Raw genomic sequence first — 15,339 nt, forward strand, 5'->3', positions numbered from 1 at the left:
GATTTTTAAATTATAAAATAAGGCACCTTTCATACACGCCTATGTAAGAACCCTCTAATGTCTCACTTATTTCACGGAAAAACTCCAAAACATCTTTTTAAGTGCAGTGGCTATTATCCCCAAACTTAGGAATTCTGATGGCTCATTTTTGCGTAACTCCCATCCAAAAAAGTGGACACTCTGGCACGTGTAGACGAGTGTGCACTGCATGGTCTGGTGTGTTCGTGAAGGAGTGAACTTCCGTTCGGGGTAGGTATTGACGATCACCTGACCTTGCACTTACAGTCTCACACATCTGGTGCATGCAAGGGCTTTGCACAGACCAGATTCAGGATCGGTGTATTGCAAACCTTGTTTCTCCTCCATTACCCACGTAGCTCTGGTGCTAGGCCCCGTGGCATAAGTGTATATTACAATATGTCCCCTGGCCGAGCACCTTAATGTCACATGCCCAGAAAAGCTGGAACAGGGGACAGTGAAAGTATTTCTGGAAGTCATTCCTAATTGAGATAGCTTGCGATAACTTAATTATACAGACAGGTGACTGTGTGCAGACCCCAGACATGTCCCCGGCCATCTCGGGAACACCTGCCCCGAGAGGAAACCTGACTGCAGTTACAATGTCTAACTTTCACAAGCCTAGCGAAGACACGCGGCCCCGCCAACATTGGTGGAGCTCCTTCCAGGCCCCGGGGGGAGGTCTGGGCCAGTGAGGGGCTCTGAAGCTTAGGCTTCATTAGCTGGACAGTGACCCCCTGTCCCAGGACCACCCCTCGAAAGGGCGTTGTTACTGCCCTAGTGCGCTGGAGAAGGCCAGAGCCACACATAACTTCTCATCAGGGAGGGAGTAAGGCACCGCGCTTAGGACTCCAGCACGCGTTCCCAGCAGCGTAAATAGCACGCGTCGTGGAAAAGTCAAATCTATTTTCCAAGTTCAAAATGTAAAAATTTATGGTATGCAGCCTTGTGCATTGATACACGCTTGGGGGCCTCTCACTTTGTTGCAGGAAACTGCCCATGAAGTAAAAAGCGTGCTGCCAGCTCTAGAAAAGGCGGTCGTGGCTCTGAGCGCCCTGGATAAAGCCGACATCGCTGAGCTGAGGTAAGTCACCTGGGTTTGTTGGGAGCTGGAAAAGCTCAACAGAAAACACAGATACATGCTAAGAGGGACTGAGTCCCTATTCATGTATTTTTAGACGAAGTCATTTTTAGCCATTTTGGTGACTTTACATTTGTCATTATGTGTGTTACGTGCTGTCTGTCGTCCGCGTTGTGGCGCCATCAGCCGTGGGGCATGTCAGTGTTCTGTGTTCCCTCGAGAAAGAAAAGCTGCTGCCAACCAAGCTGTGCAGGAAGAAATGAGACGCTCCAAGGTCCAGAGCCTGATCCCGATGTTTCTAGTTTGAATCTCTGGGTGCGATGCTCTCCGTTGGTGTCTGCGGCCCAACAGAGAAGAAGACTCTGCTGTCACCTCTCCGATGGGTTGAGCCGTCCGTTGTTTACCGGAAGTAGTATTTCCATTACCGATGTAGGAGTAGGCACATCTACTGCGATATTTGTCATGGTGCTTTACCTCTGGGGACAGGAAGAGAAGAGGACACACAAGCTGTCATTCATCAGTGACTCTCCAGGGAGAGCGGCGCATGCCACAGGGCCATAGCCGTGCCCTGTGGCTGAAGGTCGGGTGCAGAGAGAGACAAGCAAGAGGAGCCGGGCAGATTCTCAACCTCTCTCCTGTTTGACCTCATTCACCGGAGTGTGTTCTCGCACATTCGGGCGGCAGAGACACACAGTGCACGCTGTGCCCCAGACCCCCTGGAAGTGAGAGTGGTTACCAGTTGCCAGATGTCGTAGAAGCCAAGAACTGAGCAGATTTGCACGTACGCCAGGGAGGTGTCTAAAGGAAGGGTGTTGTACGCAGAAGACACGGAAAGCACTGAAGGCCGAAGGCAGAAACGTGCTTCGCGGGCCCGGGGAACTTCCAACACGAGGGTGGGTGCAGCCCGTGAGTGCAAGGGGGTGGCCGGAGTCCACACGGGCCAAGTAGCAGCGTCCACAACGCCCCAGCATCATACTCCTGGTGCCTCATGCCTTCGTTCCAGAAGTTCCATTCTCTCAGCTTCTCTCTGGCACATAATCCCAAGAGAGAGGCCAGCTAAATGCCCGTGAGCCTGAGTTCTGAGGGCAGTGTGTTACCTTGCAGGCTCTGTGACCAAGCTTCCTGGGCCGGAGTCCTGGCATTGCCTCCCCGTGCCTCAGCTTCCCTTTTATGCAATGGGGATAACAGGTGATCAGAGGACTGGGTGAGTTAAAACATGTCAAGTGCTTAGAACAGAGTCTGGCATGAGGCAAGGGCTCGAGTTATTTCAATGCTAAGAGCTTTCCTTGGATCGAGCATGCCCGCTCCCCTTCCCTGGCTAGAAAAACCTAGCCTTTCCAGGGATTCTCTCCATGTGCCTTGGGGGTTTTTTGTTTGTTTGTTTGTTTCTTAAGATTCTCCCTTGTGATACTGCTGATGTGCATTTCACTTTGGTTCCAACACCAGATATATGGGACCCCTTACAATAGGAATTCTTAGGGCGTGTGGCAGAGACATCCAGCAGATACCCAGTCCAGCCCGCTCTCTTTCCTAGCTGCTGTCCAGCAGCAAAGTGCAAAGGATTGCCCCATCATAGGATTAGCGGCATTAGCTGCTAGAAGAAGGAGGGAGATAGTAGAAAATACAGATTGGAGCAAACCAATACAAGTCTAAGCCAGAGGACTCCTGTGTAGTGATGAGGCCCTTAAAGCAGATTTCCAGGGTAAGTAGGTCTTGCTTTGAATCAGGTATTTGTTTCTGGAAAGTGACATGTACATGGGACTAGAGTCAAGTGAATGTATTTTCCCTTTAATTTACATTAAAATTTTATAGATAATACATTTTATCTTAATTTGACTATATTCCCATTATGTTTGCTTTAAAAAGAGTCAAACATAGGCAAAATTGAGGAAAATTTGCTTTTGGAGCTCTCCTTTCTCCCCTGTGGACCTTGTCTCTCTTTTCCTAGTTCCTCTGTTACAGCTTTCTCCTTATTTCAAAAAAAACATACTGATGATCTCAGAAAAGCCATCTGATAAATTAGTTTTAAACAAAGTGTTAATGATTTATTTAGTCCTGAAAAAGATCCGCATTTTAAAAGTAGACTGTAAACAAGAACAAAGATTAATCTAAATGAATGAATCTCTAATGGTGAAATTTAAGGCAGAGGGATCTTCTTGGTAACCCCCATAGATGGTGTTATACACATAAAGTTGGCTTCATTGCCTGCCTTCTTTTGGAAAGTCTATATGGTTTCATTTGGGGGACACTCATTACCATGGATGGACCCCTCCCCTTTGTTTCCAAATCCCAAATGCTGTTACATAGCAACCATCACCCTCGTGGCCTTTCATGGAAACTTACTTCTTGTGACTGTTCTTCTGACCCCCTGCTTTCCAGAGTGTCACCTTCTCATTAACAGTGCAGTGGCATGTCAGCTGATGAGGACACAGATAAGAAGAGGCTTCCAGCGTTCCAATAATCACGCCCGAGACCCACTCTTGCCCCCCCCTTCCCTCACTCTGCTCTGTAGTGATTTTATGGTAGGAATTTTAGATCAGGGTGGAGAAAAGTCATGTGTTTAAGGGGAGTGGCACAGTCGCCTCCGTCACTGGGATGAAACATGACGGTTCCTGCTTTAAAGAACGCCGCAGTGAGCACTTTGAAGAGAATTCACCTCTAACTTAGCCGTTCTTCATATTTAAGTTTTATGCGTGTCATCTTCCTAAAGCAAAGATACCCATGTATTAAACATACCCCAATGTTTAAAAATACCCAAAACTGAAGTAGCTAAGTAGTTGTCCTTGAGAAAATGCCGGTTAAACATCCGTGGGTGTTGTCCTCTGAGATGGTCTGCAGGTGCCTTTGATACCAGCTGTGAAGCTGACGAGGTTCTGGCCCTGTTGCAGGGTGTACACGCGGCCTCCCTTCCTCGTGCTGACCGTCATGAACGCCGTCTGCATGCTCCTGCAGAAGAAACCTAACTGGGCTTCGGCAAAGCTGCTGCTTTCAGAGACTGGTTTCCTGAAAAAACTGGTTAACCTTGACAAGGACAGCATCCCCGAGAAGGTAAAAAGCCGGCCCCTGATGAATGCGTAACCAATGCCTTCCGTGCTCGTAGCTTGGAGGAGTCCAGGAGAAGTGTTAAAATTGGCATTTGTGCATTAGAACGGAAAATCCGTGATGCACGTTAAAAGATGAGAGAGCAGGCTCCACAGCCAAACGTAACAGGTTTGCTGGGAGTGCCGAGGAGAAGCAGTGCGTCGCCCAAATCGGGGAAGGCCATGTCTCAGAATCTCTTGAATGAGAGAAGAGACCAACGGAGGGAGAAGGTCTCCCTGGACGCATTGCATTACACTAAGAAACCGCAAGGAGTGGGTAAGAGTGTCTGAGATTTCTTAAAATTCAGATATAATTGGTATATAACATTATATTGATTTCGGGTGTACGATATTATGCCTCAGCATTTGTACATACTGTGAAGCGATCACCACAGTAAGCCTAGTTATCATCTGTCCCCACATAGTTACACATATTTTTTCTTATGATAACTTTTAAGATCTACTCCATAACAACCTTCAAATACACAATACAATACTTTTAACTATAGTCATCATGCTGTACGTTCCATCCCCAGGGCTTTTTATCTTGTAACTGGAAGTTTGCTCCTTTTGACCCCCTTCACCATCTCTAACAGCCCCCCAGCTCTGACAGCCACCAATCTGTTCTCTGTGTCTGAGTTCAGTTTTTTGTTTAAATTCCACAGATAAGTGATATCATCTTTCTCTGTCGGACTTACTTCACTTAGCGTAATGGCCGCAAGGCCCATCCATGTTGTCACAACTGGAAGGATTTCTTTCCTTTTTATGGCTGAATAATATTGCAGTGTGTGTGTGTGTGTGTGTGTGTGTGTGTGTGTGTGTGTGTGTTCGTTATCCACACATCCATCAGTGGACACTTCATTTGCTCCCTTGGCTTAGCTGTTGGAAATAATACTTCAGTGAGCATAGGAGTACTTATATCTTTTCAAGTTAGTGTTTTTGTTTCTTTTGGATAAATACCCAGAAGTAGAATTGCTGGATGAATGGTAGTTCCATTTTTAATTTAATTGAGGAGCCTCCATACTTTCTTTCCATGATGGCTGCACCAATTTATAATCCCACCAGCAGTGCACGAGGAGGGGTCCTTTTTCCCTGCATCCTCGCCAACACCTCTTGTCTCTTGTCTCTTTGGTATGAACCATTCTGACAGCTGCGAGGTGGCGCCTCACTGTGGGTGGATCTGCTGTCCCTGACGACGATCTAGTACAAATTACATACGCTGTAATGGATCCTTCGTTCCTGGATCTAGTACAAATTACATCCGTTGTAATGGATCCTTCGTTCCTGGATCTAGTACAAATCACATCCGCTGTAATGGATCCTTCGTTCCTGGATCTAGTACAAATCACATCCGCTGTAATGGATCCTTCGTTCCTGGATCTAGTACAAATCACATCCGCTGTAGTGGATCCTTCGTTCCCGGATCTAGTACAAATCACATCCGCTGTAATGCATCCTTCGTTCCTGGATCTAGTACAAATCACATCCGCTGTAATGCATCCTTCGTTCCTCGATCTAGTACAAATCACATCCGCTGTAGTGGATCCTTCGTTCCTGGATCTAGTACAAATCACATCCGCTGTAGTGGATCCTTCGTTCCTGGATCTAGTACAAATCACATCCGCTGTAATGGATCCTTCGTTCCTGGCTTTGTTTATTTGAGCCCTCTCTCTTTTTTTCTTGGTAAATTAGCTTCAGGTTTTTCAATTTTGTTGTCTTTTTAAAAAACCAACTCTTAGATTCATTGATCGTTTTTATTGCGTTTTAGTCTCCGTTTCCTTGACTGCTCTCATTTTTGTTGTTTCTTCCTTCTACTAACTTCGGACTGCACTGTTCTTCTTTTGCTGGTCTGGTGGGTATGTTAAACTAGAAGACTGACCCTCAGGACAGAGCTATAAGGTAAACACAGAAGCCTCTTTCACTGAACAACCGGGAACGAGGCGGGGCGAGTCTGCACAGGCCCTTTCAGGACCGTTTCTCAGTTCACTGTGGCCTTGGGGCTCTCGTGGAGGGAAGCCCTGTTGGCTTTTGAAACCAGATGTTCTGGGGGTCTTCTCTCAGGTGCATGTCTAAAAAGTTGAGGTGCCAGGTGTGGGCGTTCAAACCCTTTACTTTTCAGAGAGAAGCTTGGGGTTGTGAGTTCCCTCCCGATTGTGGGTCACCGTGCCAGGAGGGGGGTGTACGGCCAAATTATGTCTCGGCTTCTGCTGCCCGTTTCAAGGGTGTTTCTTCTCATTGCCCAGTGTGTAGGAGTCATTCAGCTTCTGGGTTTCTTCGGAGGCAGTCGATCTGTTATGTTGTTGTAGCTTTGGAGAAGGTGAGTTTAGGCTCCTCCTACATCACCATCTTGAACTGGATCCCGAAGATTTATTTTTATTTGCATAACAAATGTTCACAGAACAACATGTGCCAGACACGCTTCTGAGCACTTCAAATATATGAATTCATGCTGGAGGAGACGGGGGACAGACAGGAGCAGAGAAAAACGAAGAAAATAAGGTAGCCTGACACCTAGGGAAGGGCTTTGCTGGAGCAGATTTAACTCAGCAGAACATGGATTTGCTTTCGGACTTCGAGGAGGCTGAAAGCAGGGCCGAAGTCCTGAGCGCACATTGGAGTTCAGGGCCCCGGTAGAGCGGGAGGCCCTGCTGGACAGGTGAGTCTTGTAGGAAGAGGAGGGGTATGTGTGGCAGGGCAGGCGGGAGGTTGCGAGGGCCTGGACCCAGGCACAGTAGGTAGCAGTAAAAGGGCCGGACGCCACCGACGTGGCCAAAGCCAAGTAATGCCTGTGGCGGCAGGAGCTGCACGAGGCGAGGAACAGAATCGCCCCCAGAGCCCCAAAGAGACTGCCATCCCACTTGTACCTTGACTGCAGATTTCTTGTCTCCGGGACTGTCAGAGAATAGATTGCTGTTGTTTCCGGTCACCCGGTTTGTGGTAATTTGTCACAGTGATCCCAGGAAGCAAATAGAGATTTGGGTCCCAGGCAGTGGTTGCTGTGGTAACATACCCAGAAATGTGAAAGTGGCTTTGGAAGTGGACGATGTGTAGAGACTAGAGGAAGAGCCAAACCGGGGTATTGGCAGGAGTGGGGCTAAGAGCTCCGTGCAGGGGCAGGCAGGTAGATTGGTAGATGCATACGTGGCCCTGTCCTTGATTCATTTAGTAACCTTCCGAGGACATCATGGGACATGAGGATAGCTTACAAGACCAACTCATTCCTTGGTGTTACAAAGGTGACGTTGTAATGGGGAAGCCAGACATCAAACAGCCGATACCGAATCAGTTAGTTGCTTACAGTGACGATCTGTGCTCTTAGGATACAGGGCAGTAGGTGAACAAGGTGACTTTTTTAGCAGAATGTTAATGTTGACATCCGTATTATTCCTGAATTAATGAAACAACCACTCACTCACTGAAGCATTCTTAGCAAAAACGATTCCCTGTGGTTTTGTTTAAATAGATCTTTCAAGCTAAAATAATAGCTCATCAAAAGAAATTATTAAAAGCCTAACAGTTTTTTAAGCAATAATGGAAACACCAATAATGAATTGATAATGGACCACCTGCCATCTAAATTAGCCGGCAGAATGGTTCTGTCCTACCAGACAAGAGAGGAGATGCAGGCTTGGGAAGGAAAAGAAAAAAGAGTCTCAGTCTGAGAAAGATGTTATTTTGATTATGGCTCCCGCAGTAGGTGAGAAATCGTATGTGGCCAACGGGAAACAGGGCTGTACGTGTGGGCGAGGTGGATGTTTGCGCCCGTGGCACAGTAAGCTAGGGTGTCGTCAGGGAGCCCCCGCGTGCCCAGGCCTCCACCACTGACAGCACAGCCCTTTAACTAGCGACAGTGCCCTGCCGATCTGCCCCTTGGGGACAGAAGGTGGGGGACGGTGTCCGTCCGCTCACACCTCGGCTGCACAAGAGGGAGACTGCAGACCGCCTTGCACACCAAGTCCACAAAGTCAGCCTGCTTCGTCTTTGTTTTACGATGGAGTCCCTTGCGTGCAACGGCGGCACAGCCACCGGGCCAGCCGCGGCGGTAACCCGGTGTCTGACGGAGGCTTCCCTCCCGCGGCCAGAGACGCCGTGCTGCCGGCTGTGTCCGCGCGTCTGCGACTGAAGAGTAGCTGAGGATTTCCCGTGTGAAATACAGTTTTACGTTACCGTGGACTGGGGAACATCTCGGGTCACTCACATTTCGTTTTCTTGTAATACACGAATTGTGTTATCTCTAGGTTTTCATGAAGCTGAAAAAAATTTTAATCTTACCTGATTTCAACCCAAACAAGATCGCTCTCGTTTCTGTTGCCTGTTGCTCTATGTGCCAGTGGGTCATAGCTTTGAATAACTACCACGAAGTACAGAAGGTACGCTCTGTCCTCCCGTGTGTCCGTGACCGCCCGGAAGTCACACAGCAGAGCCCCAGGGACAGTGTTCACTTCACAAGGAGCACGTGAACTGCTGTGGAAAGAATAGCGCTGGGGAAAACCACTTTAATCAAAGATACTATGTTAACAGATGTCAATTTTATTATTTTATTATTTATTTTATTTTATTTTTTAATTTATTATATGTATTTATAAGATAAAGTTATTTTATGGGTAAATATTTATATTATTTTTATTTTTTATGATTTTATTTTATTTATGGCAACTATGCTCTTGTTTTATTTTAACAGTGAACTTGACATTTTTTAATGGTTAAATGTTGTGACATTCTTTTTTAGGTGGTGGGCCCTAAGCAAGTCCGAGTAGCTGAAGCTCAAAATGTCCTCAAAATTGCACGACAGAGGTTGGCTGAGAAGCAAAGAGGTTTGCAGCTGGTAAGACATTTGTGTGCTTGTTAAACTTGCAACAGCTTTGTGAACTAGTCAGAAACACCAAGAAAAGGTCATTACCTCAGTAGAGTTTTATCAGTTTAGGATAAAATGAGGATAAAAGGAAAGTAGTGACGAGATTAATTGTGATTAAATAATACAGGGACTATATGTAAAGGTGCCTTTCACATAATAAAACACTCAATAATGCTAATTATTACTTGTCAGTGATACATTAATTTACCATTTCACCAGATTTCTCCCAGGAGAGCTTTGTGACTTCCGTCTACCAAAGATGTACCCAGAATCAATCTGTGATCTTAAAAAACTATCCTTAATCTGTTTATATCAAATTACTATGTTGTTTTGTGAAGACATGGTTATTTCTTAAACTTCTTGGTGTTCAGTTAAAACAGGGATATCGTTATGAGAGCAAGGACTGAGGTCGCCAGCCCGCTCACAGGCATTCTGAGAGGGGGCGATGTAGCACTCTTCCGAGATGGCCACACAGCAGGGAAATGCACCCCTTTGGCGTCTTCTGTTTGCCCGTATACAGTCTTTCTCCCAAACCGCCCCCCATTCCGATGTAGTTGCCCACATTCTAAAATCTGGGGATTTCATTTAAAATTTGAATTTCTGTCTTCACTTGAAAATTCAGATCAGCCATGGGCTGGCACTCTCACTGGCTATAATAAGCCCCCTTCTCACTTCAAACATTCATGTCACCTGCCTGCCCCCTAGGCGTTTCTTGCAAACTCAGCTATATAAAAGGTATTGGACATTTTTGAAGAGAATTAACAAATTTTTACTGAATGTATTTTATGTTGACATGTCATTGTATTGCTGATACTTTGTTGCTGCTTACAATGTATGTATACAGTCATACTTAGAGATGTGTTGCTAATAGCTAATGTTTATGGAGCACAGACTGTGTTCCAAGTACCGCACAGAGGCTTTATACAGACTTTTGCAGTCAATCCTCAAGTCAGCTTTCAGAAGAAGATGTTTCCAAGAGAGAAGACTAAAGTCAAAGATTTGGTAAATTTGTCCAAATCTTGAACCTCTTAAGTGGTGCCCATGCTCTAACCCAGGGCTGTCTAACTTGAAAGCACTTAATCTGCTGCACTAAAAATACTCCTGTTCACGGGTGATATGCAAACCATCCAGCAGCCGGTGTGGCTCAGACTCCAGCTAGTCACAGAGCAGTGTGGGGTCCTGGAGGTCACCCACGAGGACGGAATAGTGGGGAGAGGCCCAGGGTGGGTGCTCTCCAGGGTGTGGCGCAGGACTACTTACCAGCCGCTACAGAAATAGTGCAGTACTTTAACAACTGGCGTGCCTCCATCAGCCTGTTCCTTTCCCACACTCAAGTTCATGAATGGAGTAGACCCAGGAAAGGAAAAAGTTTGCTTCATAATTTAAAGAAAAAGATTACACATTATACAACTTGATAAACAGGGAGTTCAAGAAGAAATACAGTTGACCTTTGAACAACATGGGCTGGAACAGCAAAGTCCTCTTCTACCTGGATTGTTTTCACTAAATACAGCACAGCATTGTAAATGTATTTTCTCTTCCTTATGGTTTTCTTAATGACATTTTCTTGTTTCTACCTTTATTATAAGAATATAGCTTATAATACATGTAACATACATATTGACATATGTATGTAACATATTTATGTGTTGTGTTGTCAGAAAGGCTTCTACTCAACAGCAGGCTATTAGTAGATAAGCTTTGGGGAGTCAAAAGTTATACGTGGATTTTCAGCTGCTCAGGGGGTTGGCACCCCTAACCCCTGTGTTGTTCAAGGCTCGCCTATAATTTTTAATTTAATGGAAATGTCCATTTGTTGTTTTTCAATAATTACTAGAAATTCTGTGTAAATAAATTTAAAAACCTGAATGATATGCCTGGTTTTCAGGAAATTCTTAGTCACTAAAAGTCAACTAAAAATAAACTTGAAAGCCTAAACAAGCAAAAATCAGAGCTTTCAAAGGTCTGAGATAGAACAACCAGACAGCAAATAAGGAAAGAGAGGAATGAAGAGCACAATGAACCAGCAAGACCTGCAGACACTCCAGAGCACTCCACCCAACAGCAGAACGCACAGAACAGGTCTTCGTGGAGTCCTAACGGCAGATATCCTTTGAAGTATCTTCTGCAACCACATGGAATAAAGTATGAAACCAAGAACAGAGGAAAACTGGAAAATTCACAAATACGTGAGGATTACACAGTAAACTCCAAAGCAATCAATGGGCCAAAGAAGAAATCATAAGGTAAGTTAGAAAATACTTAGAGACAAATGAAAACAGAATACAACGTATCAAAACTTTCGGCATGTGGCAAAAGCAGTGCCCAGAGGGACATTCATAGCTCAAATTGCTACATTAAAAAGAAGAAAGATCTGAAATCAATAGCCTCACTTTATACTTGAAGGAACTAGAAAAAGAACAACTAAACCCAAAATGTAGCTGATGGAAAGAAATAATAAATATTAGATCAGAGGTAAAGAAAATAATGAAAAAACAAGAGAAAATCAGTGAAACCAAAAGTTGGTTCTTTGAAAAGATCGTCGAGATTAACAAACCATTAACTTAGATCCCTAAAGATTCCACCAAAACCTGGTAGAATAAACAAAGCCGGTAAAGTGGCAAAATGCAAAATCAGTGTACAAAAATCAGTTGTGTTTCTATACACCAAGAACAAACTATCCAAAAGAGACATTAAGAAAATAATCACATTGACAATCGCATCAAAAAGAATAAAATGCCTAGGAATAAATTTAACCAAGGAGGCGAAAGACCTGTACTCTGAAAGAGGAAGAAGATACAAATAAATGGAAAGATCGTCCATGCTCATGGTTAGGAAGAATGACTATACTACCCAAAGCTAGCTTTGGGTTAAGGTTAAGTGCAATCCCTATCAAAATTCTAAGACATTTTTCACAGAAATAGAACAAACAATCCCAAAATTTGTATGGGGCCACAAAATTTGTTATCTTTTATTTTTTTTTTATGATACCCATTTTAACAGGTGTGAGGTGATACCTCTTAGTGGTTTTGTTTAACTTGCATTTCTCTGATGATCAGTAATACTGAGTATATTTTCATATATGTTGGCCATCTGTGTGTCTTCTTTGGAAAAATGTTTAGTTCCTCTGCTGATTTTTTTTTTTTTTGAGAGAGAGAGAGAGAGAGAACACACACGAATGGTGGGGAGGGGGCAGGCAGAGGGAAAGGGAGAGAGAGAATCCCAAGCAGGCTCCTTGCCAAGCACAGAGCCTGATATGGGGCTCCATCCCACAACCCTGAGATCATGACCTGAGCTGAAATCAAGAGTCAGACACTTTCTGAGTGAGCCACCCAGGTGCTGCATTGTCTGCTCATTTTTTAATCAGATGGTTTGGGGTTTTGTTACTGAGTTGTAAAAGCTCTTTATGTATTTTAGATATTAGCCTCTTATCCAACTGTTTTGCAAAACTGTTCTCCCATTTTGTAGTTTACTCTTTCATTTTTTTCCCTTTCATTTTGTCCATTGTTTATTTTGCTCTGCAGAATTTGAAGTTTGATGTAGTCCCAGTTCGTGATTTTTGCTTTTCTTGTTTATGCTTTTGGTGTTATATCCAAAAAAATTATCACCAAGACCAATGTCAAGCAGTTTCTTCCCTACATTTTCTACTGGGAGTTTCATGCTATCAGTTTTGTGGTGTTCTGATTTATTTTGAGTTAATTTGTGTGAGTGGTATAAGAGGGGAGTCCACTCTCATTGCTCTGCATGTTTTCGCAGCACCATTCGTTGGAGAGACTCTCCCTTCCCCGTGGGTTGTTTTTGGCTCCCTTGTTGAATGTTAGTTGACCGTATATGCCAGGGTTTGATCCTGGGCTCGCTATTCTGTTCCAGTAGTCTGTGTGTCTGTTTTATGCCGGTACTGTACTGTTTTTATTATTGTATAGACATGCTACTGATTTCTGGATATTGATTGTACATCCTGTAACTTTACCAACATTGCTGATTAGTTCTGACAGTTTTTTGGTTGAGTCTTTGGGATTTTCTATATACAAAGCATGTCATCTGCAAATAGTGATACTTTTCCTTGTTCCTTTCTGATGTGGGTGCTGTTTATTTCTTTGTCTTGCCTGCTTGCTCTAATCAGACCTCCAGTACTATAGTGAGCAAGAATGATGAGGGTGGGCATCCTGACCCTGTTCCTGATCTTGGAGGAAAGGTTCTCAGTTTTCCACCGTGGAGTATAATGTTAGCTATGGGTTTGTATTAACTGCCCTTAATTATCTTAAGGTTTGTTCCTTCTATACCCAATCTGTTGATGGTTTTTATCATGATAGGATATTGTATTCTGTCAGATGCTTTTTCGGCATTTATTGCGATGATCCACGTGACTTTTATCATTCTCTTAATATGATGTAATACATTTATAGATTTGCATATGTTGAACCATCCTTGCATCCCAGGGATAAATCCTACATGGTCATGCTGTACAACTCTTTTAATGTGTTCTTAACCAACTGAACCACCCAGGCGCCCCCCTTTTAATGTGTTCTTGAGTTCAGTTTGCTAGTATTTTGTTGAGAATTTTTGCATCTATATTCATCAAGGATATTAGTCTGTAGTTTTAGTTTTTAGGTCAGTTATTTTATTTTTCTGTGATTTGGGATAAATAATTCTGTTTCTTTATTTTTCTTGATTCTCTGTGTTGGTCTCTGTGCATTTGATAAAACAGCCACCTCTGCCTGTCCTGACAGAATGGTCTTGTGCAGGGGACGAACGTCCTCAGTGCAGCCTGAGCTCCTGCTTGTCTCCCACACCGTGGCAGTGCCCCGGCAGCCTTGTGTGTTCTTAGGGGCTCCCAGAATTCAGAATTAGGGTCCCAAAGGGGGGCATCTCAGTCAGCACCTAGATCAGGCTCCTTGGAAGCCTATGTCAGTAGTTCTCTTCAGGGACAGATGGGGAGATGGGTGCTTCTGTCTGAGTCCTCGGCACTGAGCCAGTTAAGAACTGGTTCTGTGTTTGCTGTAGTTCTGGGGGACCCACGAGTGCAAGCTTTGCTGGCCACCAGAGCCAGGTGCCCGAGTGGTGTAGCCTCTGGGCCACCGCCACCAATGCCGGGGCACCTACCAGCCTCCCGGGTCCCTGGGGAGGATCAAGGTGAACCCCTAAATGTCTGGTAAACTAGAAGCCTGACCCTCAGGCCGCAGCCTCTTCCAAATAGGCCTCTTTAAAGCGAAGACTGGGAGACACACATTTCTGTCTGCCTCCTCTGTGCCGAGCCCTGGGGGCATAGGCAGTTAGGAAGTATTTGCTCTAGTCTGGTGGGTCTTGTGGATGCAAGCCCTCTTGGCTTTCAGTCTTAGAAGCTGAGACACTAGGTGTTGGGTTCAAAACCTTTTGTCCTCAGAGGGAAGCTGGAGCTGCGAGTGCTCTTGTTTGTGTCGCTGTGCCAGGGGCGGGGGTCATGGTGAGAGTGGGTCTCGGCCTCTCCTGTTTGGATGTGAGTGCTCTTCGTTGGCCCAGTGTGCCGGACTTGCTCAGCTAGCTTCTGGATTTCTTCCATGGGGAATTGCTCCATGCGGAGCTGTAGGTTTGGTGCGTCCACAGGAGCAAATGAGTTCAGATGCCTCCTCTGTCGCCATCTTGGACTGGAACTCCCTGTTACGTACTCTTTGACGCTTGGTATGTTCGATTTTGGTATTTACTCAGTTCTCCTGATGTTCATAATTTTTTTGTGTGTATTTTGTATTTCCATTCATTTACCCAACAAATTCTTATTTCTAATATTGTCCATTTGTTTTTTACTATTATCAAGTGGTAGGGCAGAAAAAAACGAACTCGAAATTTCAGTCAGAACCTTACTTATTAATAGACTACCTTCCTTTCCAGCTTGCAACTGTGGTCTTCATGAGAAGTTTCTAATACTTTAATTCACTGAACTCAAACAAGTGTATTTGAAATGTATATAAAATATTAACGGATATAGTTAGTATTTTAAAAGTGAGTGTAGTAGTTAACTCCATTGTTTTAGCTCTTTGTTGAGATTTTCTTCTCAGTTATGTACTGTCTCCTATTTTAAAAATAGGTCTTTTGTTCACCTGGGCCCTAATATAAAAAATATTTCCAAAAAAATCTAGGGAACTTTAGGGGAAATAATGCCAGAGGGGCGCCTGGGTGGCTCAGTCGTTAAGCATCTGCCTTCGGCTCAGGGCCTGATCCCAGGGTCCTGGGATCGAGCCCCACATTGGGCTCCCTGCTCCACTGGGAGCCTGCTTCTTCCTCTCCCACTCCCCCTGCTTGTGTTCCCTTTCTCACTGGCTGTCTCTCTC

General features: G+C 44.7%; 1 protein-coding gene across 1 annotated transcript in view; it reads left to right on the forward strand.

The window, feature by feature from the left end:
• Positions 1-15,339, forward strand: part of DNAH14 (dynein axonemal heavy chain 14) — a 300,961-nt gene that overhangs the window by 215,483 nt on the left and 70,139 nt on the right. The window contains exons 60-63 of the mRNA XM_087859257.1: positions 1,008-1,102; positions 3,988-4,147; positions 8,418-8,549; positions 8,909-9,004. Coding sequence (XP_087715383.1) covers positions 1,008-1,102; positions 3,988-4,147; positions 8,418-8,549; positions 8,909-9,004 — 483 coding nt within the window. The remainder of the gene's footprint in view (positions 1-1,007; positions 1,103-3,987; positions 4,148-8,417; positions 8,550-8,908; positions 9,005-15,339) is intronic.

The sequence above is a fragment of the Ursus americanus genome, chromosome 2, assembly GCF_024610735.1.
Source record: "Ursus americanus isolate L20-20 chromosome 2, mUrsAme1.1.p, whole genome shotgun sequence".
Lineage (NCBI taxonomy): Eukaryota > Metazoa > Chordata > Mammalia > Carnivora > Ursidae > Ursus > Ursus americanus.